The following is a 25,977-nucleotide window of genomic DNA, read 5'->3' as shown; positions in this document are numbered from 1 at the left end:
TATGCACTACTCGTTTCCATCTTATAAAAAGCAAAGTACATAAGGAAGACAGAAAGAAAAAATGAACGGGAAAAGGTTGTCAGTAAAAACAGTCACTCAGCCTTTCACACAGAAAACATGTCTTTTACACAGTCATTTGTGTGCAAGAGGGAAAAGCCTCCAGCTGTGACACGTTTTTAAGTATCTTCCTCTCAGAACTGATATAACCTCTGTCTCCTCATTCCAAACCACCAAATGCAGATTTTTGTGTCATTTTACGCATTACATTCTTACAGCCTTTGACAAACCAATCATCTAAAAATGGCAATTTATTGCTGCTTTCTGGTTGAGAGTCATTTTTCCCTCATTCTGCTGACCAAGGGCTCCAAGAGATGAACCCTGGCTAATTTTATTGTGCGAACTATAGATGTGAACCTGCCAGACTGAACTTAAGTGACAGAGCTAGAGGTGCATGATTCTGGTGGAGAAGCAGCGAGGTCTGACAAGAAGCTGGGTAACAAAATGTATTCATCCACAGAAGCCTTTGTACAGTGACTTTGTTTCAGCCTCTATAGCAAAGTTTTTCCAGTTTTCATATCTCTAACCCACAGCACAGAATAACTGAATGCTGCTCCACTCTCTATACCATTAGCAGACCTGTTTACCAAGCTTCTCTTGGTGTCAGCTGCCAATAAATAATGTTTTCACAGCCACAAAGTCAGCAATGGAATTATTCAGTTGTTACAAAGGAGGGAGTATGGGAAACAGAAAGGATATTTGGTCTCCAGAACATTAAAATCTGCTCTGAAAAGCCAAAAAAGTCTTAACCACTTGTACATATTCTTCTAGTATTTGCCCTTACATACAATCCTTTACACCAAAGTACAAAACTAAGTCTGATGTCTTCATTTATGAGCTCTACATCATTAATTATTTATGCCCATCACCACTGTCCTTCCTTTTCATTATCAGATCACTTCTTATCTATATGTATTATTTATGCCAGTAAGATTTATAACACTGTAAAATAAGAGAAGCACTAGGCACAGTGAATTCACCTCTTGCTGAAGGGCTTCTGCCCAATTATTCATAATTGCGCTGAAGATCAAGCCTGGTTACTTACATGCTGTGTGCTTGTGTACTTTTGCGTGTTATGTTAAATGCTGCATAGAAATAGTAACTATAAAGTTGGAACATCTTAGAAGAGGCCACGTCAAGAGAAAAAGCCTCAATGAATTCCAGAAGATAGAGATATGACATTTCCTGGAAAAAGTCTAACAAAGTTATTGGTTCTGAGAAGTACCTGATTATGGTACATTGACTGGTGTACTGTTAGCCACTTTCATATTTATGAAAACACAGGCTCTATTAATAGTTAGAAAACTTTTAACTTTTCTCACTATGAACCCAGTATCCACCAAGTATTTACTTTACATAAAAACAACAGAATTTAAGGTATGGACACATTTGCTAGTATTTTAAGAGAAAATATTTTCCTTCTAAAGAAGGAACTATGCACTGACCTGAAAAATTAGGAGACCTAAGAAATTAAAAATCACCACTACTACAAATGCAATTCAGTTTATAGACTCAAATGAGTAAGTTCTGCCCAAACTTTCTTAGAAATCCAAAACACACACCCAGTCTTTATCCCACCTTTCATTTCTCTGCCAGAAACCTCGAATTTATATGCTTTTTAAGACACTATTTTTCTCCTTTCTGCCGCTCTGTTTGTGATATGCTCCAGTTACAGTATTTTATGTGTTTTTTTCCCTAAAACACCCAAAAGGCAGTTATAATTAATTGAAATAATTGGAAAGATTAGCTCTGTTTCTGGTAAGCTAAACCATCTCCCCTAGCACAAAATACCAAAACCAAAATGAAAATAATTAGAACTTACACATTAGGTTTTACTGACAGAAAAGAGAAAAAAAAAAAACACAACCAAAATAACCTCAAACCACAAGACAAAGCAAAACCAACTTCACCTTGAACTAAATAACAAGAAGGCAACACAAAATTTGGAATGAATTAGTGAATTCAAGGAAAGCTCTGTTAGATTTCTGGTAGTTCTGAAACTTTAAAAGGTGAAGAAATACCTGAAGATTTATAGCCAACAGCCAATTATTTTGAAGAATAAATGAAACAGTGATTTCACTAGAGAACAGGGAAGTGACTACATGGAGCTTTCATGCTAAGAAAATAAGCAAATGCATGTCAGTATTGCTTTTGCATCTAGGTATGTGTCGTGGTTTAAACCCAGTCAGGCAACTTGTTCACTCACTCCCAGTGAGTGGTGCCGGGCTGACAACAATCGAGCCCCCCCCCCCCCCACCGGGGCTCTCCCCTTCCCTGCTCCCGGAGGAACGGGGAGGAGGATCGAAAGAGTGCAACTCCTATGGGTTGAGACAAGAGCAGTCCAGCAACCAATGTACAACACAAATCACCACTGCTACTACCACCGGCAACAATGATAAGAGAAAATAACAAGGGAAGAGAATACGATACCACCAGCCAAGAAACGAGTCCCACCCGGAAGCCCGTGTCCTTCCGGGTAACTCCCAGTTACCCCTCACCCCGGGCATGACGTGCTGTGGTATGGAATACCTCCCCGGCTAGCCCGGGTCAGGCGCCCCATCTCCGCTTCCTCCCGGCTTCCCCTCCTCCCTGGCAGAGCATGAGCCTCACAAAGTCCTTGGTCAGGGTAAACATCACTTAGCAACAACCGAAAACATCGGTTTCACCAACATTGTTCCCAGGCTGGAAGTCAAAACACAGCACTGCACCAGCTACCACAAAGGAGAAACATGACTGCTACTGCTGAACCCAGGACATTATCCACCCCCTATTCCATACCATTCACGTCGTGCTCAGGTCCCACATTTTCAATACACCACCGCTCTCCCACATATATACATCCATATACATACAGACCAAGAGGAAAAAATCATTTTCTTAGTGCATGGACCAATCCCTATAATGCTGCCGAGTCCATTCGGTCCATGATGTTCAAAGCTCATTCTCTGTTGGGATGATGGTTGGAGGGAAGTCAGGGCCAGTTGCTGGTGACCTGGAGACATCTAGTTGATGGGCTATAAAAGCATTACACAGCAGGCAACAGCATACAATTAAGTTCATCGGCTGTTTTTCCCTAAAATCAAATCCCCTTGAGGTATACATCGGACTTCCCCATCTTCCCGCATTACCCACCAAGTATATCCAGGTCCCTGAGCAAAAGCAATCCCACGAGTGGGTTTGCCTTTACCTGAAGCAGGAATAACCCAGACTGTCTTCCCCAGCAAATTCTTGATACGCATCACGGGAACTTTGTCCCCCTCTACATTATGTAAAAGTTCTGACTGGGCTGGGCCGGCCCTGTTGGCAGATCCTCTGGTGTTGACCAACCAGGTGGCCTTTGGTAAGTGTGTATCCCAATGCTTGAAAGTTCCCCCACCCATTGCTCTCAGTGTAGTTTTTAACAGCCCATTGTACCGCTCCATTTTCCCAGAGGCTGGTGCATGGTAGGGGATGTGATATACCCACTCAATGCCATGCTCTTTGGCCCAAATATCTATAAGGTTATTCCGGAAATGAGTCCCATTGTCTGACTCAATTCTCTCTGGGGTGCCGTGTCGCCACAAAATCTGTTTCTCAAGGCCCAGGATGGTGTTCCAGGCAGTGGCATGGGGCACGGCGTATGTTTCCAGCCACCCGGTGGTTGCTTCCACCATGGTAAGCACATGGCGCTTGCCTTGGCGGGTTGGTGGCAGTGTGATATAGTCAATCTGCCAGGCCTCCCCATATTTATACTTCAACCATCGTCCTCCATACCAAAGTGGCTTTAACCGCTTGGCTTGTTTAATTGCAGCACATGTTTCACACTCATGAATAACCTGGGCAATAGTGTCCATTGTTAAGTCCACCCCTCGGTCACGGGCCCATCTATATGTTGCATCTCTGCCCTGATGGCCTGAAGTGTCATGGGCCCACCGGGCCAAAAATAATTCACCTTTATGTTGCCAATCTAAGTCCATCTGAGCCACTTCAATCTTAGCCCCTTTATCCACTTGTTGGTTGTTCTGGTGCTCCTCAGTGGCCCGACTCTTGGGTACATGGGCATCTACATGACGTAACTTCACCACCAGGTTCTGCACCCGGGCAGCAATATCTTTCCACTGTGCAGCAGCCCAGATGGGTTTACTTCTGCGTTGCCAGTTGCTCTGCTTCCATTGCTTCAACCACCCCCACAGGGCATTTGCCACCATCCATGAGTCAGTATAGAGATAAAGTACTGGCCACTTTTCTCGTTCAGCAATGTCCAGGGCCAGCTGGATGGCTTTCACCTCGGCAAACTGACTCGATTCACCCTCTCCTTCAGCAGTTTCTGCAACTTGTCATCCAGGACTCCATACAGCTGCCTTCCATCTCCGATGCTTTCCCACAATACGGCAAGAGCCATCAGTAAACAAGGCATACTGCTTTTCACTTTCTGACAGTTTATTATATGGTGGGGCCTCTTCAGCATGCACCACCTCCTCCTTTGGTGACATTCCAAAATCTTTGCCCCCTGGCCAGTCCATGATGACTTCTAGAATGCCTGGACAACTGAGATTTCCTATTCAAGTTCGTTGTGTAATTAGTGCAGCCCATTTACTTCATGTAGCATCAGTTGCATGATGTGTAGAGGAGACCCTGCCTTTGAACATCCACCCCAGCACAGGCAACCGGGGTGCCAGAAGGAGCTGTGCTTCAGTGCCAATCACTTCCGAAGCAGCTCGAACCCCTTCATAGGCTGCCAGTATCTCTTTCTCAGTTGGGGTATAGCTGGCCTCAGATCCTTTGTATCCCCGACTCCAAAGCCGAGGGGTCGACCTCAAGTCTCCTCTGGAGCTTTCTGCCAGAGGCTCCAGGTAGGACCATTCTCCCCAGCTGCAGTATACAGCACATTTTTTACATCTGGCCCCGTCCGGACTGGTCCAAGGGCTACTGCATGAACTATCTCGCGTTTAATTTGCTCAAAGGCTTGTTGCTGCTCAGGGCCCCATTTAAAATCATTCTTCTTCCGGGTCACATAATAGAGAGGGCTTACAATCGAACTGTAATTTGGGATGTGCATTCTCCAGAACCCCACTGCACCCAAGAAAGCTTGCGTTTCTTTCTTATTAGTTGGTGGAGACATTGCTGTTATCTTGTTGATCACATCTGTGGGGATCTGACAACGTCCATCTTGCCACTTTATTCCCAAAAACTGAATCTCCTGTGCAGGTCCCTTGACCTTACTCCGTTTTATGGCAAAACCAGCTTTCAGCAGGATTTGGATTATTTTCCTCCCTTTCTCAAAGACTTCTTCCGCTGTATCGCCCCACACAATAATGTCATCAATGTATTGCAGGTGTTCTGGAGCTTGCCCCTGTTCCAGTGCAGTCTGGATCAGTCCATGGCAAATGGTAGGGCTGTGTTTCCACCCCTGGGGCAGTCGGTTCCAAGTGAACAGGACACCCCTCCAAGTAAAAGCAAACTGTGGCCTGCACTCTGCTGCCAAAGGAATTGAGAAAAATGCATTGGCAATATCAATCGTGGCATACCACTTGGCTGCCTTTGACTCCAGTTCATACTGAAGTTCTAGCGTGTCCGGTACGGCAGCACTCAATGGTGGTGTGACTTCATTCAGGCCACGATAGTCGACTGTTAGTCTCCATTCTCCATTAGACTTTCGCACTGGCCATATGGGGCTATTAAAGGGTGAGCGGGTCCTGCTGATCACCCCCTGACTCTACGGATCAGCTGATGGATGGGAATCAGGGAGTCTCGGTTGGTGCGATATTGCCGCCGGTGCACTGATGTGGTCGCAATTGGCGCTTGTTGTTCTTCAACTTTCAGCAACCCCACAGCAGAGGGATCTTCTGAGAGACCAGGCAAGGTGGACAGCTGCTCAATTTCCTCAGTCTCCAAAGCAGCAATACCAAAAGCCCACCGGTACCCTTTTGGGTCTTTGAAGTACCCTCTCTTGAGGTAGTCTACGCCGAGAATGCATGGAGCCTCTGGACCAGTCACAATAGGGTGCTTTTGCCATTCCCTCCCAGTCAGGCTGATTTCAGCCTCCAGCACAGTCAACTCTTGGGATCCTCCTGTCACTCCAGAAATATAGATGGGTTCCACCCCTTGACAGCTTGATGGCATCAGGGTACACTGTGCACCGGTATCTACTAGAGCCTTATACTTCTGTGGGACTGATGTGCCAGGCCATCTGATCCACACAGTCCAGTAAATCCAATTGTCCCCTACCTCCACCTGGCTGGAGGCAGGGCCCCTCTAACGGTCGTCACAGCATTGGACACTTAAGTCGTGGTGAAAGGGATTATTCTTCGTTATCACAGGAGCTGGAGTAAAATCAGCTCTTCCATTTCATCTGGGAAACTGCTCACCAGAGACTGAAGCCGTAGCTCTCACGGGACGATCAGTCTTGGCCCTTGCTCCCCTCTTCAGTTCACTCACCCGTTCCTCCAAAGCTGAAGTAGGTTTTCCATCCCACTTTGTCATGTCTTCTCCGTGATCCCGCAGGTAAAACCATAGGGTAGCCCGTGGCGTATACCTCCTGTATCTCCTCTCTTGAACAATAGGACGCCTCTTGTTAATAGCTGCGACGTGTGTTGGTACACGTGAGGAGCTGGATAAATCAGATAGATTGTCCCTCAATTGTTCGAGGTCCTGGGACAGTTTTTCCACAGCTGAGATGATGGAAGGGGTGAGATTGTCTTCGAACTCTCGGTGTTTATGAACCATTTCATCCACTGTTAGTGGTACTATGTCATTCCAGGTTACTGTTGCCAATGAATGGGCACATGATGACGGTGCATTCCGTGTAAGTTTTCGCCACATGGGTCGTGTACATTCAACTTCATCTGGATCTATAGGTGTATCCCCGTTATTTGGCTTGATGTGATAGATCATCTCTACGATGGCTGATTCCCTCAGAGACTGGATGCCTTTGTCTATAGTAGTCCACTTGGCCGAACGACTCGTAACATCGTCCTTGTATGGAAACCTTTCTTTCACAGCTGCCAAGAGCCGCCTCCAAAGGCTGAGGGACTTTTTCTCGCTTGCAATTGCTTTGTCAATTCCCCCTTCTCTAGCAAGTGATCCCAGCTGCTTGGCTTCTGTACCTTCTAGTTCGTGACCATCGGCCCCATTGTCCCAGCATCGGAGTAACCAGGTGATGATGTGCTCCCCTGGTTGACGGGTAAAATCTTTTCCCATATTCCGCAACTCGGTTGAGGTCCGAGGTCGAGAAGTTACCTCTTCTTCTTCTTCTTCTTCTTCTTCTTCGTCATGTGATGATGACTCCTGATCAGATTCTGGACCGGGTGGTGAATTCATTGTTTCTTCATCTTGCTTCACCCTTCTTGCCTCTTTTTTACTTGTTCTCTTGCGTACAGGGGCAACCGATATTGGTACGAATTGGTCCTCTGGTTTGGCTCCAGTGATTATCACTGTGGTTTGAGTAGTGACTGTACTTGTTGCTGGGGGTGGTGTAGCTGCTGTCCTTGGAGCTGGGGTAACCGCGCTGTCTGTTGCAGTCGAAGTTTGAGCAGCAGCTGTACTTGCCACTGGGGTAGCTGCTCTGTTCATTGAGGCCAAAGTTTGAGTAGCGACTGTACTTGTTGCTGGGGGTGGTGCAGCTGCTGTCCTTGGAGCTGGGGTAACCACGCTGTCTGTTGCAGTCGAAGTTTGAGCAGCTGCTGTACTTGCCACTGGGGTAGCTGCGCTGTTCATTGCAGCCAAAGTTTGAGTAGCGACTGTTGCTTTGCCCTCAGATCCGCTGACAGTCTTTTCCTTTTGAAGGTGCTGGATAGTGTTGAACAAGGCCCTGTAAGCATAGGCCAAGCCCCAGCACGTTGCCGTGATTTGTCCATCTCTGGTATGGCCAGAATGACCACACACCTCATTTAAGTGTTTTACTAATTCTTCTGGATTTTGCAGTTGTTCGGTAGTGAAATTCCAAAGTACTGGAGGGGCCCACTGACCTAGATACTTGCCCATACTGTCCCACACACCCTGCCACTCATGGCTGTCCAGCCTCAGGGAAAATCTCTTGGTCCTCCTACATCATCGTTTGACCCCAGACAAGACCCAAACCTGACTCTGCTTAACTCTTGAAATCAGTCGTGGGCAAAACACACTCTGTATGCGTGCTAGCATGGTGATTCCCATCACGATCAGCAAACAAGTCTCAACAGCATTAAAAGGCCATTCAAAAACTTCAAAACTCTCAAATGTAAATGGTCTGGGGGGATGAGTGGGAGGGTAAAAGGATGTCTCCTTCACAGGTTGAGCCCCTGAGAAGGAGAAAAAAGATGTGCAATTGCTAAGCACCTCCATCATATACCTCCCAAAGTATAAAGGTGGTGACCACACTGGGAACATAAGCCAGATCAGTTTCATGATCAATGATTCTATTGTATTACAAGTCATTACCATAAAGTACAATGGGACAAAAACCTCAGCCCAAGCCCCACACCTGAAAAACACTAATACAGCAAATACCAGATGGAAGTAAGATACGATATACTGAAACTGTGAGATCAAGAGGAACAACCTTGAGAGCCAATAAATCAGCATTGTGACGAGTGACTATTAATCCGGTCAGATCTGTCATTATCTCAACCCCTCATGCCCCACGTTGGGTGCCAAAAAGAACTGTCGTGGTTTAAACCCAGTCAGGCAACTTGTTCACTCACTCCCAGTGAGTGGTGCCATGCTGACAACAATTGAGCCCCCCCCCAGGCTCTCCCCTTCCCCACTCCCAGAGGAAGGGGGAGGAGGATCGAAAGGGTGCAACTCCCACGGGTTGAGACAAGAACAGTCCAGCAACCAATGTACAACACAAATCACCACCGCTACCACCAACTACAACAATGATAAGAGAAAATAACAAGGGAAGAGAATACAATACCACCGGCCAAGAAACGAGTCCCACCCGGAAGCCCGTGTCCTGCCGGGTAACTCCCAGTTACCCCCCACCCTGGGCATGACGTGCTGTGGTATGGAATACCTCCTTGGCTAGCCTGGGTCAGGCACCCCGTCTCTGCTTCCTCACAGCTTCCCCTCCTCCCTGGCAGAGCATGAGCCTCACAAAGTCCTTGGTCAGGGTAAACATCACTTAGCAACAACCGAAAACATCGGTTTCACCAACATTGTTCCCAGGCTGGAAGTCAAAACACAGCACTGCACCAGCTACCACAAAGGAAAAACACGACTGCTACTGCTGAACCCAGGACAGTATGTCTAGAAACAATTTAGGAAAGAAATCTGACAGCAGCCAGCTGGCAAATTCAGAATTTATCAAAGAAAAGGAAGAAATTAAAAAAAAAAAACAACCCCCTAAATGTAGCCATTCACATTTATTTAAATTCAATTTTTAGTATTGTCAGGGATAAGTAAATGAAACAAGTCACAGTATTCACCCCCATCAACAAGATGGCATAGAAAAGATGCTCAGAAGTTTTTAAAGAAAATGGTCCATATATTAACGGGCCCATACAGCTTGCTCCCGCAGGTCTCTGAATAATATTAGCAACTAGCATTATTGTTTATAAGCACACATTTTTAGTATGACAGACCAGAATAAGAACTCCAGTATTTAAGGCAGTGATATTACTGGAAACAGTCCCATTCGGGGTCTGGCTATCTGTACATACAATAAGGCATTTTGATGAATATAGTCCTAAAAAACCAAACCCAAACACAAAACAAGCAAACAAAAACTCCCCATACATCCTCAGAAAGTCCCATATATTCTAACATCAACAAACATGCATGCATACAGTCTCAACTGAGCACACGTACATATCATGTGTGTGAGTGAAGGTTGTCATCCAAGAAGTGGTAAATTTTCCACTGACTTCCAGGTGGGGAGCAGCTAATTCAGTATTAACATGTTTATATTTGCTCATGTAAAGCAGCACACACCTTTAATCACCCAAAGTTGATACTTCATCTTTCTGCTCTAGAATAAGGCCATATTCTCACTCAAAAAAATCACTTTAAAACCAAAAAATAACAAGAAAACCCTATGCCCTTCCAGGGAGGAACCAAAAGGTCTGATGTGCATCCAAATGTCTAAGTGTATGGTGCTACATGCTCATGCATGGGCAGCTAAATCATATTTTGTGACTGAGCAAACACCATGAATGAAATCAACCAATAATTACTCTTTGCTGTGTTTTCCATTTGTCCCAGCTAGATGGCTTCATTCAGTAATCCCCAAATCTCATTTTACTGTACTTGTGTTTTTTCATTCCCTTTTTCTGACGTAAGTTAATTACCTGTCCAGTACAACTGATCTGGCATTGCAGTACTCCTTTTGTTCAGAAAAATACTAGTTTTGCTGACACACACTCATGCTGGAACATCTCTGTGAGACGGAAAGACACCAGATTAGTACTTATTGAAAACAAGGAATGTTCTGGAGAAGCAACATAATGACTTCTTTCTGAAAGGAGTTTTCCACAGAATTCTGTTTTTCTCCTTAGGAAAAAACTAAATGTTCATACTGCTACAAAGATTTGTTGTTAACTGCATTTAATTACTAAATGTTGGTATCTTTAATGATTATTTCTGTGTGTGAATAGCTATTTTGTTAATTAAAATGGCCATTTTTCCATAAAGACTGTCAAGAGAGTCAGCCTCTCGTGCCAGCCTTAGACCAGACAATTGAGGCCACTGAGTTTTTCATAGGTGGTAAGTCAGGTATTGCTGTAAATGTGATTTTGCCAGTGAGCCTTTTCCACTGGTACCTCATAACTGGATGAGAGGTTGAATACTAGATGCTGGTCAATAGATGGCCCATGGCATTGAACATTACTTTTGTAACCCTGTACCTTACCTATTTTGCTGTAGGTACCATTGCTTGTCATCTTACTAGGGTATTTAAAAAAACAAACCCACCCACAAGAGCAGGATCATTCCTGTTCTATGATCCTTATCCTGAACAGCTATATAGAAAGGTCTTCCCAGTGGGCTAAGTGCATACTTTTCCTCTTTTTTTTAAATGCAAATAATCTGAAATTTTTAATGTTGCCTTAAGTGGAGAAGGAAAAGAGAGTAATTTCCTTGTGATACAGACTATGTGTTAGTTTGGAAGGCAAGGGAAAAGTTTTAGTGAACTAGTATTTTAAAATCTCTGTTGCATCTCCAGTTCAAATACGCTTACATAACTTGTTTCTTCTGCCTATTTCTGATACAGCATAAAACTATCATAATCCAACAAGATGTGACTGCCTGGCAAAGTCAAGCAACCAATAAATATTTTAAAATCTGCCTTTTAAGACTGATGTATACTCACAAATGAAATGCTGTATTTTCCCTTCCTCCAGAATCACCTGGTATCTTTTTCCTTGTGTTTGAGATTTTCTTTTCCTACAAGTTAAACTGATTTAAAAAAAAATAAATTTGTACAGCAAAAAAGAGCTTTCACTACTTCCCAGCTATCCCATGCACTTTCCCTTCTTTCATGTACTTAATATTCACATTAACTCAATCACAATTCTCAAAGAAGCAAACGGACAGGCTGCAATCAACTTTCATTTTGCTTTTTGGCAATCCCTATTATCATATGGAAAGAAGACACAGATTCAAACCAAACCCTCACACAAGATTACTACCCAAAACTTCCAACCTCAAATTGAGGGTGAGACAAAGTTATCACAAAGAACACACCACCTGAAATTAGGGTAAAAATTGCCTGCTCAATTAAAGGTCAAGCATGACTATATAGATAAGTACTTCATCCAAGACACTTCAAGTCAACACAAAACAAAACCCCCTTCCCATCTCAATGCAGCATCTATAGAAAGTCAGGCCATTTACTTAAATACCTGCAGTTGAAAACAGCAATAAGAAACATCTTCAAACACCTGCTACAGAACTTGCTTTTATTTGCAAACTTTAAGATAGACTATCCATATATAAGTTACAGATTTTGAGATATGTCATACTTACAGGGAAGAGAGTCTACACAGAACTATCTGTTCTTCACTACAAAAACATCAAATGAAGATATTCAGCTGGCACATAATGCCAGGGCCCACAGACGAGAAAACCTGACCTGGTCAAAGCACAGAGTGGATACATGAAAAACAAACAAACAAAAATTAATAACATGGCTAGAGGGAAACAAATTTTTCATTAAAAAGAAGACATGCCATGAAGACGACAGACATACTGAAATGCGGAGAAGCATGCTGGACTATTTCTGTACAGCCACTGGACACACCTTTGCAATATAATTATGACAGCAGATTCACAACTCTTCTGTTTATCACTGTTGTTGTCAACTGTTTTTCATTACAGGCTTAAAATCCTTTAATTTAAGGCAATTACAGCGTCTATTGTACTCTGCATTATATTCATCACCGAAATGAAGGATTAAATTGCAGTAGTCTCCTGCAAAGTGACTGGAGCGACTGGAGTGGTTATTTTCATGTTGTGCCTCAAGAGTTTCTCTGTGTGTAAAGCAAAAATGACTTTGCTTTCTAATTGCCACTGAAGCTGAGCTTGCCAAGCTGTATTCTTACCACTTAGCAGTTTGTTACCTTTAATAAAGAAGCACAAGACTAAATCCTGCCTCCCTGCAACTGAAAAACAGCATTATAATCTTCTGAATCTGAAGACACCACCAGCACACTTATCATCAAGAACATAATTTAGCCAGAATAGTGTGTTACGGGAACGCATCCAGCTCAGCTCTCAGAGCCCAGAATTATTAAGTCCTTTTATTTTGTTCCTAATAGGAAGTAAAAAAAAAACCACAAAAATCAAACCAAACAAAAAACCCAAAACATATAGAAGAGGCAGTGCAAATTTATTCCTCCAAATAGATTCTAAGCATTTTTCATCAAAAGATACAAACCTGAATTAGGACAAAGTATATTCACCATCACATCTGGTGTTTCTGTAACTGCTGCCTTCTTAAGGATCTAAATTTTTTTTTACAAGCAACAACTTACTAACCCTCAGAAAAGTTTTCTCATATAGGAAAGAACTACCCTAATAACTCAGCTCTCCGAAGTCCAAAATTCATTTTTGCTAACACTATCTGTTCTTTTGTGGTAAAAACATAAAAGAATTTTAATTTCCCAGTCCTTTATTTTAAACATTTTCTAACCCTCTTCTTTATAACCCTAAGGAGAATGAGTAACACAAACCAACTTAAAAAATAAAAAATCTGATTTTTTTTTTTTTTGTATTGTTCAAATGCAGTGTATTTTTTGAATGAAAAATAGGCTATTTTGTCATACAGTACTTCAGATAAACCTATAAATTCTACAAATTGTTTTTGCCTTGGTATTTCCTACACAGTCTTCCCTAACTTAACACTAAAATTCAGCCAACTGGAAACCTGTCTCAATGATTTGCTTACATATTCTTCATGATACCCATGCAACTGATGCAACAGATGGATGCGAAGGATGCAACTGATATAACTGAAGCGGATTTTTTTTTTCTATAAATCATAAGCATTGAAACAAAAAACGTGATTTTATAACATACACAGAAACTAAAAAATGGTTGGAAAAGCCTCTTTTTTCAAGCTTTTTAAGTACATAAAGGTTGCGACCAAACACACAAAAGGGCTCGAGGAGGTATGTTTCAAAGCACACCAGTGTCAAGCAGATCTGATGTTTCCCTGCAACAGGCCTGAAACTCCTTGTTCTGGAGCTCTACTGAACACCAGGCTCTGCCTGCACATTCCTATCATTCTAAATCTACAACTTGGATTTCAAAAAACATTTTTATTTTTTTTGTACTTACTACCACCTTTCAACTTTGAAAATTCCTCTCTTCCTAGGCAGCTCTATCCCACCCGTTCTCATCCTGCTTCTCTTTCCAGTAGTTGTTGTTCTCAACCTGCTGTGTAGAATCAGACAGCAGGGCACAAAACTCCCCAAAGACACATGGACTTTTAAGGTTCTGCCTGTAGAAGGTTAGGACTCGAATAATTTGAGTACAGACTGAAATTTCATGGACTAAAACTAGAATTTTCTATTTCCTGTCTTACCTCATTCTCTTTGCATGTGTACTGTATCTTGAGAGTATCCATGGCTCTAATCATCGCTTGCACGGCAGTAAATATATTTTGGTAAACCAGTTTTGTGAAGCCCTTCCTGTCCTCTTCCATGTAACCTGATGCATGAATAATCCTCATTTGTTTAATGAACATACTCTTGCCACTGTCTCCTGTGCCTGGAAGAGGAGGAAAGAGGAGAGAGACAGAAGTATTGCATTTGCAAATCTTGGCAGTTATTTGTAAATACACATAGAAGGATGTGCACTCCATCTGAGCATGCACAAGAGTCACCATTAACTGTAGATCATTTTTAAATTTTCCATTCTTTATAATCTACACTGTTTTAGTCAAAATATTTGCATTGGTGGTTTTGGGAGAGTTTACTTGGTAAAAGTATCTTAGAATTCATCCTACAGTGTTTAACCTAAGCATCCTGTATGTAGGAGTCAGATTACAAAACAAGCAAGATATGTGAGTACAAAAGAAAGAAATCTGGTTCATGTAAGGATAAAATTCTTTAACACTGAGAAGTTGGTAGAAAGTTTATGAACCATTTACACCTTAACAATAAAGCCTGCACTATTACTGAACTTGGGGAAGAATTTTATCATTAGGACATATTACTCAGTTTCACATTTCCACCGTTACATGAATACTGGTTGAAAAAATGCTAAGCAAAATTACAAAAAATACTTTCATTACTGTCAATACTCTGGGAATTACTGATCCTATTTGAAAAAAAGCCCAACAACTCACAAATGTATATTTTAAAGTTATATATGAACTTACATCATTCATGTAATATTTTGCATGTACATATGCTTAAAGCCCATTTACAGAATGTTAACAATGTAGAGGAGTGACATGAAACCACACTGAAGCAGCTGTTCCTGAAGGACTGTACCCTGTGGAAGAGACCCATGCTGGAGCAGTTTTTGAAGAACTGGGAAGGAAAGGACTGATGCTGAAGAAGGCTGTGAATGACTATCTTGTGAGAGGACCCCAGGCTGGATAACTAGGGGAAGAGTGCGAGAAGGGAGGAGCAGGAGAGACAAAGTGTCAGATCTGACCACAACCCCTGCTCCCCATGCCCCTGTGCTGCACAGGGGCAGGAGGCAGAAATGTTGGGAGTGAAGTTTAGCCTGGGAAGAAGGGAGGGGTGGAGGGAAGGTTATTTAAAGATTTGTTCTTATTTCTCACTGTCCTTCTCTTATTAATTGACAACAAATTAATTTTAATAAGCTGAATCCATTTTGCCTGTGATGATAATGTGTAAGTGATCTCCCTTTCCTTATCTTGACCCATTATTTTTCTCATCATATATTCTTGTTCTGTTGAGAAGGGGTAGTGATACAGCAATTTGGTGGGCACCTAGAAGCCAGACATTGTCAACCCACCATATATATTCACCTTGAGCTGTACTTTTTCTAGGCTAGAGTCCAACAGTTCTCACGCAGAAGATATTCCTTAGCTTGATCATCCCTTTGACCCTATATAAATATTCTCAGCTCTGTTTACCTCTGAGATACACCTGGAGTACCAAAAATTCGAATACTAAGGTGCTGCCAAATCTTAGATTTATGAAGGGGCATAATGGTGTTACCTGTATTGTAAGTAATTAAAAGACAGAGTGCATGTCATATAGTTGTTCTCCACCTGTAATACTCTGCACTGACCTGCAGTTAACTTTACATTCCCTTTCATTGCCAACTCTCAATACACTTCTGCAATTTAGTTTCAGTCATCCTCATAAAACTTGACTAACACTGAACAGAAAAATTTCTCCTGTAATTGCTCAATGCCTTTCCCACCATACTTTTAATTTTCTCTACATTTCCAATTAGTTAGCACCAGTGTGATTCTTTCTTATCCAATGCAGCTTCTACAAGAGAGTCATGGAGAGCCTTTTCTTGTTCTCCCCCAAATGAAGGATGATAACGAGCAAAAAACACCTGTTACAATTTCTTCTTAAAATCTTCACTGCAATTTTCCAGAAGTTCAACAATTAGCTCCATTCTGGCTGAGCTGTAGGATTTGCTTCACTTCTCCAATAAGAACCTACTGCTGGAAAGACAGAATCCTCATTAACAAACTTTCAGTAATATTCACTTAGTACCACCAGATGTCAAAAATATATGGGCACAAAGAGGGAAAAATTCCTCTGAACATTACAAATTCAGATATAGAAAAGCAGAAAAATGCTGTGAGTGCCCACCTCATCATACTGTATCTCAGGACCACAGCAGACCATAGTTCGAATTTAATGACAGATAATGCAACTGCAGGGCTCCAGCCCTTAACAGTAATAGCAATGAAACACAAAGTAACCTAGGAAAGTGTAATACATCATGCATTATTTGTGTACCATAGCCATTTTCCCCGAGATTTATCACTGCCATCAATTCTTACTCTATAACTCTCTTTCCTATTTTGCATGGTCTATTGTGGACTTCGTTTCAAAGCTGTAGCTATCCCCTATTCAAGCATACGTTTTTCAACAGTCCTTCTCTAGGACATTGCTAGCACAGCTCTGCTCTCCAGGTAACAGCACCAATAGCACTCATCAGAAAAAGAGTGAAACAACTTTTTAATCAAGCAGTAAAAGATATTTAATACTTATACCTGTAAAAATAAGATTAATATAGCTGTTCTTTCAATAAATTTGCAGTATTTAATTTTTGCATTCTATTAATTTACTTGAGAGAGATGGAACATAGAGATATGCTGGAATACATTTGAGACATGTGAGACAAAGCACTTTAAGTAAAATGCTAACACTACATTATAAATTACAGCCCTCAGAAAGGCAATCCTGGGAGGTCAGCTTTCAGAAGTCAACACAAGTACTACTCAAATACAATTCAGTTTGAAAACAAAACCCCGTCACCAACTTTTTTCACTGCCAGTGGAACCCTTACAGTTGAGAATAAAACACTCCGATTAAGCCATGTTGGATTGCTGGCCTGAGTTTTTACATAAATCAGAATAAACAGTCCTAGCACATTACATATTAAAGTGTATTTTACTCCTCAGTGGCATTTGTGGTAAGCACTTGCACAGAATACATTTAGTACATTTATCTTCAGGAAATTATCTGTTGAATCATTACTGCCAAAATATAGACCACATATTTTACTGACTAGGTCAAGAGACAGAATATTCTCAAAAGGTGACACATAACTATATTTGTTAAAGTCACAAATTTATCTTCCTTCTAGTCACTTCAAGCATTCATTTTTTCCCCTCTGCTTCCAATGTATGATTGCCACACAGGTGTTATCTACCCAAATCCTTTTTCTCAATTAAAAGAAATATTGGAATTTTTGAGAGGTAATTCAAAGAATAAAAAATTATCTTTGTTTTGGCCACTGTCTCTCTTGTCCTTAACTCCTCCTTTGCCAATGAGATTTATTTGCTAAGTCTAATATCACAAATCTTTACGGAGGAAAAGTTATTAAACAAAATTCAAAACGTCAAACAAAAGAACCTTGCACTCTCATTCTCCTAAGGACTTTGTGTGTGCACCTTAATTACGTCAGTGAGCAGACTCTGAATACAGCCACAATAAAACTAGGAGGTAATTGCTAAGGACAGAGCAAATCAGTTCTAACCAGTTCTAACTAGCCACTTCTGCTAAGCCTACTACCGTTAAGGAACATTTGGCAGAGGTGATGAAGCCTACTGTAAAACCTGGATCCACACTTGAGCAGCTCAAATGACTGAAATATGGGTGGCTCTTCAGCATTACCAACTCTGTAATGGCAATGACACCTACAGCAAAATATGTAAGGTACAGGGTTGCAAAAGTAATGTTCAGTGCCATGGGCCATCTACTGACCAGCATCTAGTATTCAACCTCTCATCCAGTTATGAGGTACCAATGGAAAAGGCTCACTGGCAAAATCACATTTACAGCAATACCTGACTTACCACCTATGAAAAACTCAGTGGCCTCAATCGTCTGGTCTCAGGCTGGCACAACAGGCTGACTCTCTGACAGTCTTTATGGAAAAATGGCCATTTTAATTAACAAAATAGCTATTCACACGCAGAAATAATTATAAAATAAAGGTACCAACATTTAGTAATTAAATTGGGAGATTTGCTGCCTGCATTATAAACTGAACTAATATTTTGTATTGCAGTTGTTAGGCTTACTCAACCAAAAGAAGGAAGCATCTTTCTATAACTTTAGGATTAACAGTTTGATATTCAGAACTAAATGCTGTTAGTGCGCAAGTGTCATAGCATCACAGAATGGTTTGGGTTGGAAGAGACCCTAAAGATCATCTAGTTTCAACCCCTCCGCCATGGGCAGGGACACCTTCCATTAGACCAGGTTGCTCCAAGCCCCATCTAACCTCCAGATGTGGACATAATGAAAAGGTCTTCTAAGTAAATAAACCTCACTTACAGAAAAATTATAAGGTTGGAGCAACAATTTTTTTTAATTTTTTTTTAAACAACAGTGGCACAAAAATTAATGCAGAATGAAATTCTGTTCATTTCAAAGAGGAGATCTGGAGCAGAAGAAAGGAAATTTTTGAGGTTTATTAGAAAGGAAAACCTTTGGGAGTCATTCAGTAATCCTGGAGGACTACTCTGCCCATTTTGTAAACTACTTCCACAGTAGTTACCAAAGGTACCATATTAAATGCTGAAATTAGCTTCACAATGTAATGCTCCTAGTTACATGAAAGCAAAGCCACAACCATTTCCACTACTACAACGCAGGGACAAGACAGTGTTTTTAATGACCTGGCAAAAGTCAAAGCAGATTTCATTTTGGCAACACATACACAGTTAGTTCATTTTCTAATAGGACTATAACCCAAAAATAAAATGTTTTCACTTCTTTTGTTCATTTACCATTGAGCATTCCTGATATTTGTGCTAGGCAGTATTTTGAAGTATTATCTATTACTTTTTACTAACCAGCAATACAACCCCACTCCATAAATGTATAAACAAATCTGGGAGGAGGGAAGAGCGTGAGGGCGAGGAACAGGGACAGGGAAACAACAAAAAAAAAAACCAACCCCCAAAACCCAGCAGCTATTTCAGAAGCTCCATTCATATTCTGTGGGATTCAGAACCATATTCCACATCTGTTAAAAGGAACACAGCCCTCATTCATTCTAAAATCCCTCATGTTACAACCACATTCTGGTAACTTTTCCCTTGCTGATGACAGGGAACATGATTAAGAGTAAGAGGTTTGCAGTTTCTGAAGTTAAATTAAGAGAGGGAGAGGCTCCAAACGTATTTAATAATCACCACAGAAGCTCTTTTAAGGAAAAAAAAACACAACAAAACTCCACACAAAACCCACTTTTTTTTTTAAATGATTTAGAAATCCATATGTGCTAATGCTACACATATAGCTGAATGTCTGCTTCTGCTCTGGCACCACATTTGACACCTAAATAACTATTTTGATGTTGTTTCTGCTACTAAATATAAAAGTGGAAGTGACTATATGACTGCAAATAAGCTATTCAATTACAGGATTCTTGGAAAAGAAAAATACCAGCTTAAATACATAAATTTTTATCAAAGAACAATTATATAAAGCGAAAGTTCCATAGCTTATTCTGGTCTTTTGTGCTATAAAAGTGCAGTATAATGTTACTCTTCATTCCGTTATTTTAAGTCATTCCAAACACCTCCAAAGAAAGCACCAGAGCAAAAACCAGCACTGGAATCAAAACTCACAACCTCCAGTCTGATTCTCCAAGGCTTTGCACGTGGAATATGGCGCTTTGTGAAACAGTTTATATGCTTAACATGCAAAAGCTACCCCTCAGCCCCCGCAAAGTGTCCCTCAATACTCTGCTACTATTGAAACTAATGGAAGTATTTTTAAAATAATTTTATAAAAAAAAAGTAGAAAAGGAGATCACAGACAATGCAAGCGCAGATGTATCCTATGGAACTGACAGTAGCACCTGGACATGGTTTAAATAGGAAACCAAGGAACTTCTCAGGAGCAACATGCCTCCACAATTCTGTGATTATTCCTCCCCTGTGGGAAACACTCTCTAGGGAGCTCAGCACTGTTCCCAGCACTCCTGGTGTGTCCTCACCAATGCTGATTGCAGGGGAAGGATCACCTTCCTCAGCCTGCTGGCCACACTCCTCCTCATGCAGCCCAAGATGCCATTTGCCTTTGCTGCTGTATTGGCACATTGCTGGTTGTGTTCAGCTTGGTGTTGACCAGAACCCCCAGGTCCTTTCTGCAAAGCTGCCTTCCAGACAGCCAGCCAACAGCAGCCACTGCCTGCAGCTGTTCCTCCCCAGGTGCAGGACTTTGCACCTCCCTTTAATTGCATGAGGTTCCTGTCATCCTATTTCTCCAGCATCCTGAGGGTCTGGATGGCAGCACAACTCTCTGGTTTATCAGCCATTCCTCCCAGTTCGATGTCATCAGCAAAACTGAAGGTACATTCAGCCGCATCAGCCAGATCATTAATGAATATGTTAAACAGGACTGGACCCAGTAGTAATCCCTGGGATACGTTGTCAATTACTGGCCTCCAACTAGACTTTGTGCCGCTGATCACCACACTCCGGGCCTGGCGATTCAGTCAGTTTTCAATGCACCTCACTGCCTGTTCATCCAGTCCGTATTTCACCAGCTTCCTTCTGAGAATCTTATGGCAGACAGTGTCAAAAACCTTACAGAGTGTAGGCAGACAATATCCACTGCTTGCCCTTCATCTACCAAGCCAGTCATTTCATTGTAGAGGGTTATCACGTTGTTCAAGCATGACTTTACCTTGGTTGATTCTCTTGTCATTCATGTGCAAATGTCTTCCAGGATTAGGTGCTCCCTCACCTTCCCAGGAATTAAGGGTGGTTGACCATCCTGTAGGTTTCTTGGTCCTTGTTCTTGAAGATGGGGGTCACATCTTCCAGTTCTCAGGCACTTCTCCCAGTCACCAGGACTGATCAAAGATTATTGAGAGTGGCCTCACAAAGATTACTGAGCATGGCTAGCTCCGTCAGTACCCACCAGGGCCCATGAACTTATGTATGTGCAGTTTGCTTAATTCTACAACCTGATACTCCTCCCCCTAGGATGTCTTCCTTGCTTCACACTCTCTGTCTGGTCTGTGGGCCCATAGATTTCTGAGTATTTTTCTGATGTCTTTACTAGTAAAGACTGAGGCAACGAAAGCATTCAGTACCTCAACCATTTCCATGTCCTCCGTCACCAGGACATGGAAGGAACCCTTTTTCTCATGCACCAATGTTACTCAGTACTAAATCATTTAAGTCAGTTGAATGAATCCTCTGAAAAATACCATCATACAAAAGTTGTGTGCATAACTTACCTTAGTCCTTACAGATTTCTATAGGAATGAAGATTCCTAAACAGCAGAGCTCCTTTCCTTTAAGTAAGCCAGAATCATCTGTCTCTTTCCTTACTGAACTTTCAAACTCCATTAAGATACAAATTCACTGCTATAAAATGGCTATAAAACTTGAGACCTAGCTGTAGCTAGGTCTCAAGTAGCTGTAGCTAGGTCTCAAGTTTTAAACTTATGCCACTATGCAGGAATTACACTAGCAGATGGTGGGAAAAATATTACTTTGTTAATCAGAGATTATGAGATGTTATTCCTTTGAAGACATCACAACAATCTCACTCATAATTAACTGACACTGAATATTCCCCAAATAATGTACTTTTACTACAGAACAGAGGCCACTCACTTCAAACTCAAGTTGGCTACTTAAGGTCATCTCACTAGGTGTACAAGCCATACCCAGAATTATAACCTAGATTTTGGTATGTTCATTTATAATATAGAATGATGAGGCAAATTTATACTGTATTTGCACCAAAAATGCGCTACAGCTGAGGCAAAAATTTCCCTACAGGTTAATTGCCAGTAACCCTACTTACTTATTGTGAGACAGCTAAGAAAGGCAATAACTGATCTATCCTTCTTGAGTCTTCCTCTGCATTGCAGTGTCCTGTGTCAGATTAACACCTTACTTTAAAATTTTACTGGTTTAGTTTGAGTACTTTTTCCAGATTAATCCATAAAACAGTGAAGACTGCACTTAGTGAACAGTAAAATGTCATTACTAGGCAGCAGCAACAAGAGGCTGAAGCCTAGCTCAGTGTTACAAAATGGGATATAATCTATATATATGCACACATTGATTCAAAGCTCTTCCATCAGGAGCCACCAGAGTTGTTTCAGATGGCATTCATTTGCTCCAACAAGTGGTTTCAAGCTGACTGCAGCATACACACAAACTGAAGACAGACTTTCTGTAAAACTTCCTCAATTCTTACTGCCAGGTACTTTTACAAGGTGCTACAACTCCTGAGCACCTTGCAGGCGACCGACTTCAGCGAAGGCCAAGGCCACCTTACAACATTAATGTACTGAGTGTGGGACATGCTCATTTACAAATATCACATGCCGGGGGTGGGGGTGGGTTGGAACAAAACAAAAAACAAAACAAACAAAACAAAACAAAAAACAAAACTTAAAAGTTGTATTTGAGAGTCTTGGGTCATTAGAAAAAGATAGCAAATTACCTCCCTATAAATGTACCCACTCTATGATCAAATCTAGAACTGCATTAAAATTCCCAGTGAACGCATTACTGGAAGCCAGTACACACACTAATTTCAACCTGTGATGGATCACAAAACATACTTAGGGATGAGATGTTCTTTCATAACAAACTCCAAGATGTGCATGTCCCTTCACAGCAACCTTGCTCTGTAAAAGGCCACATCCTGCCTTTGACATAGGTGGATCCTATTCACTTCAAAGTGAATTTAGTCTGTCTAGTGATGGACAGGATACAGACTAACATGTTTGTAAATATTTTAAGGAAGTGGTAGTCTGAAATCTCATCTTTGACTGAGAAATGCTGTGATAAACAGGGCCAATATGAGAGTTTATTGTTTGCACAGCCCTCATACCAGACTATTACTGCAGATACTGGCAAATAAATGACAGGAAATTTCCACCGCAAACATGGTATAACTGATGTGACTATAGAGTGTCATAAAGAGTTGCAGAATGGGGCAAGCAATTATTAAAAATGTAACACACATTTGCTATGTTGGTTTTTTTTATAATTAACAATTAATGTTGAATATGAAGGTTCATTTATATCATATAAAATCCTGATACTGCAGTTTAATTAACTTATCATATCATCACCAAATTCAAAGGTGACAGAATAGCAAAACTCCAAGAAATTCTTCTGGTTCTGAAGCTCATGTGGCAGAAATCTGAAAATAAGTGTGATACAAGAATCCAGAGAGATTTTTTTCAGTGTTCAGAAAGAAGCTTTGTATTAGCACCACACATCAAATGAAACCAAGCAGCTGAATAAACCACTACCAGCAAGGCTCTATCATACAATGTTGTGATTTAAAAGAGAAAGCATGCTCTCTAAATGTGAAGGAAAAAGAGAAGAAAGTACATAGTGTGCAGACTGACGGACAGGATGCTCTTTGCGAACCCACTTTCTCTCTCCTCTCTTCGCAGTCTCTCAGACCTTCTTTCTCTCCATCCTCCCTCTATCCCTTCCCAGTTTCACCCTTCTCTCCTGCGTTCTCTCCTACCCCCTTCTAGTCCCCTCCACAGCCCTCTTCCTTCTTCCTCATTTTAGCTAGTACTTTTTGAAACACAGTCTTCCCAAGAATCCAAGCAGGCAACATCCCTGGCAGTGCTCAAGGCCAGACAGGACAGGACCTTGGGCAACCTGGTCTAGTGGGAGGTCTCCCTGTCCATGAGAGTGGGGTTGGAACTAGATGATCTTAAGGTCCTTTCCAACCCTAATTATTCTATGCTTCTATGAAATAAATAACTAGTGAAGACCCAACAGATATTTCCATACTATATTCTTCCCACTCTTCATCTTTCTTTTTTATGAGACTGTGTATCTTCTGGACCTCTAGGTTTCCAGCTACATTCCTGTGAAATCATTCAGGCAAATATGTATTGCAAACTACTACGAATACCAAGAAATCAAACTGTAATGTAAAAAAGACACCAAATAAAGCCACAGCAACTAAAATACACATTTAAAAACAAGGTATACCAAGGTACATGAAGGCCAACTGCTTTACCCTATCTGGATCACAACATATATGAACATCTAAGAGGACAGACTTGCTATTCCTTTCTCTTCTGACAGGTGGATCACTCAGTAGATCATTTTCCTCAATCATTTCTAATGTTGCACTTTGGCCAGAACCATCAAGCAACAGGTGATTGCCAGGGAAAAAACACTAATAATCAATGCCTTAATATATCTTGAAGCAGTCCCTAAAATTATGCTACAACAGTGTTCTATAGAATAAACATGAAAGGGAAGCTTCCTTTCCTAGAATTTTCCAAGCAATCACCCTGTAGCTCTTTATAGTGTATTGTACTTTTTGTTTTTTGTTTTTTTTTTTCTACCAAAAAACCTACAAATGATCTGGGCTCCAGTACTCTTACTGTTCATGAAGAACTACATATTAAGAGTTCTGGCACACAATCTGAAGACAAGAAACCATCTTTCAAAGCTGAGCACTCACTCTTGTGCTGATTCCTCTTCGATTCCCTCCACCACAGCTGGGATTCTGGGCACTTCTTGCAAAGGACATTGTAACAACATCTGTCATGTAAGAATGGCATCTGTAAGAATGAAGCTGCCAATGTGCTAAGACACACTGGAATAGGTTCAATGTAAAAATACTTCTAAAACGCAATAAACCTTCACAATAGGATGCTGGTGTTCAGAACTAAACTGGCCTTAGCTTCAACCTCTCTAATCCTCCTGCACTCACTGAGCCAGGAGAATTCTGCCGTGACAGGTGATCCTCAAACCTTCAGAACTTGCTCTGCCACCCAGCTTCCTTCTGTTTAGCACCAGGGATCTCTCTGATCAAAAGTCTAAAGCATTTCTGCAAAGCAGGTTCAAATATACAGTCCAGAAAAATAAGTGGGCTTTTCTTTTCTCATTTCTGTACGTTTATGCATCTCCCTCTCTCTCCCAGAGACTAAATAAGAAAGTAAACAAAAAAAAACCAACCACCCTATACAACTAAAACCAAGTCTCACCGCTTCTTTAAGAGGCAAAAAATAAGGTGGGGGTGTGGAAACAGTCTGTTTTGAGCCCCAGAACTGAACTGGAAAAACCTCTCTCACTCTTTTCTGGATGGACTACAGCTGGTTTTAGTCACAGGAAAAACAAAACAGAAAATCCCAAAACACTCTGCCTCAAATGCTGGCAGTGAAACTGTAGTAGAATAATCTCCAATTCAATGCAGAAAACCCAGTCAAACAGTGGAAAAAAAGCAGTAACCTAAGGAGATTATCAACCATGACCAGTAGTTTTTAGGTTTTATATATTCTTGATATTATTTTAAGAAATGCAAAACTATATGAATGAAAGAATCTAAATAATAAGTTACTGAATAGCTTGATGAAAATTCAAATGAAGATAAAGCTGCCATAGTTTATAATTAACAGTTTTACACAGGAAGAGAGTGAGACAAGCACGCAGAGAATAGGTAAGCCTGAGCAAACTGCATACAGTGGCAAAGCAATGCTCCTCCACTTTGCATTAGTCTTTTTAATTTCTAAATTATTCTTCATAATGAAAATATTACTGAATAATAAGAATCAAGACAAATAATATCAAGGAACTAATTTGAGGTACACATACTGAAGTTTCCGAGGTTTTCCCTCACCTTCTTTTTTTCCTCACAAACTCATCCAAGGACTGTTAATTTATGCTTTAAAGCTACTAGACAAAAATCATTCTGTTTCTTCTGTAATGAAGTATACTAGCTTCCAAATTTACTTTTACTAGTATTCCTGGAAAAGCTAACTCTGCTTGGGTTTTTTTGTCTACAATATTCACAGTAAATTGAATCTTCCCTGAAAAGTCAGCAAAGT

The 25,977-nt window shown here is 41.2% G+C and overlaps 1 protein-coding gene across 1 annotated transcript in view; it reads right to left on the bottom strand.

Annotated features, from left to right (window-relative positions):
• LOC134175238 (guanine nucleotide-binding protein subunit alpha-14-like) overlaps positions 1–25,977 on the bottom strand; it is an 85,455-nt gene that overhangs the window by 45,141 nt on the left and 14,337 nt on the right. Inside the window, exon 2 of the mRNA XM_062640934.1 lies at positions 14,039–14,223. Within this exon, the coding sequence (XP_062496918.1) occupies positions 14,039–14,223 (185 nt within the window). The remainder of the gene's footprint in view (positions 1–14,038; positions 14,224–25,977) is intronic.

Source organism: Pezoporus occidentalis, unplaced genomic scaffold, assembly GCF_034315485.1.
Source record: "Pezoporus occidentalis ecotype Australia unplaced genomic scaffold, CSIRO_AGI_Poc_V1 ctg117, whole genome shotgun sequence".
Lineage (NCBI taxonomy): Eukaryota > Metazoa > Chordata > Aves > Psittaciformes > Psittacidae > Pezoporus > Pezoporus occidentalis.
Note: the sequence above shows the minus strand (reverse complement) of the source record. Positions and strands in the feature narration are given on the sequence as shown.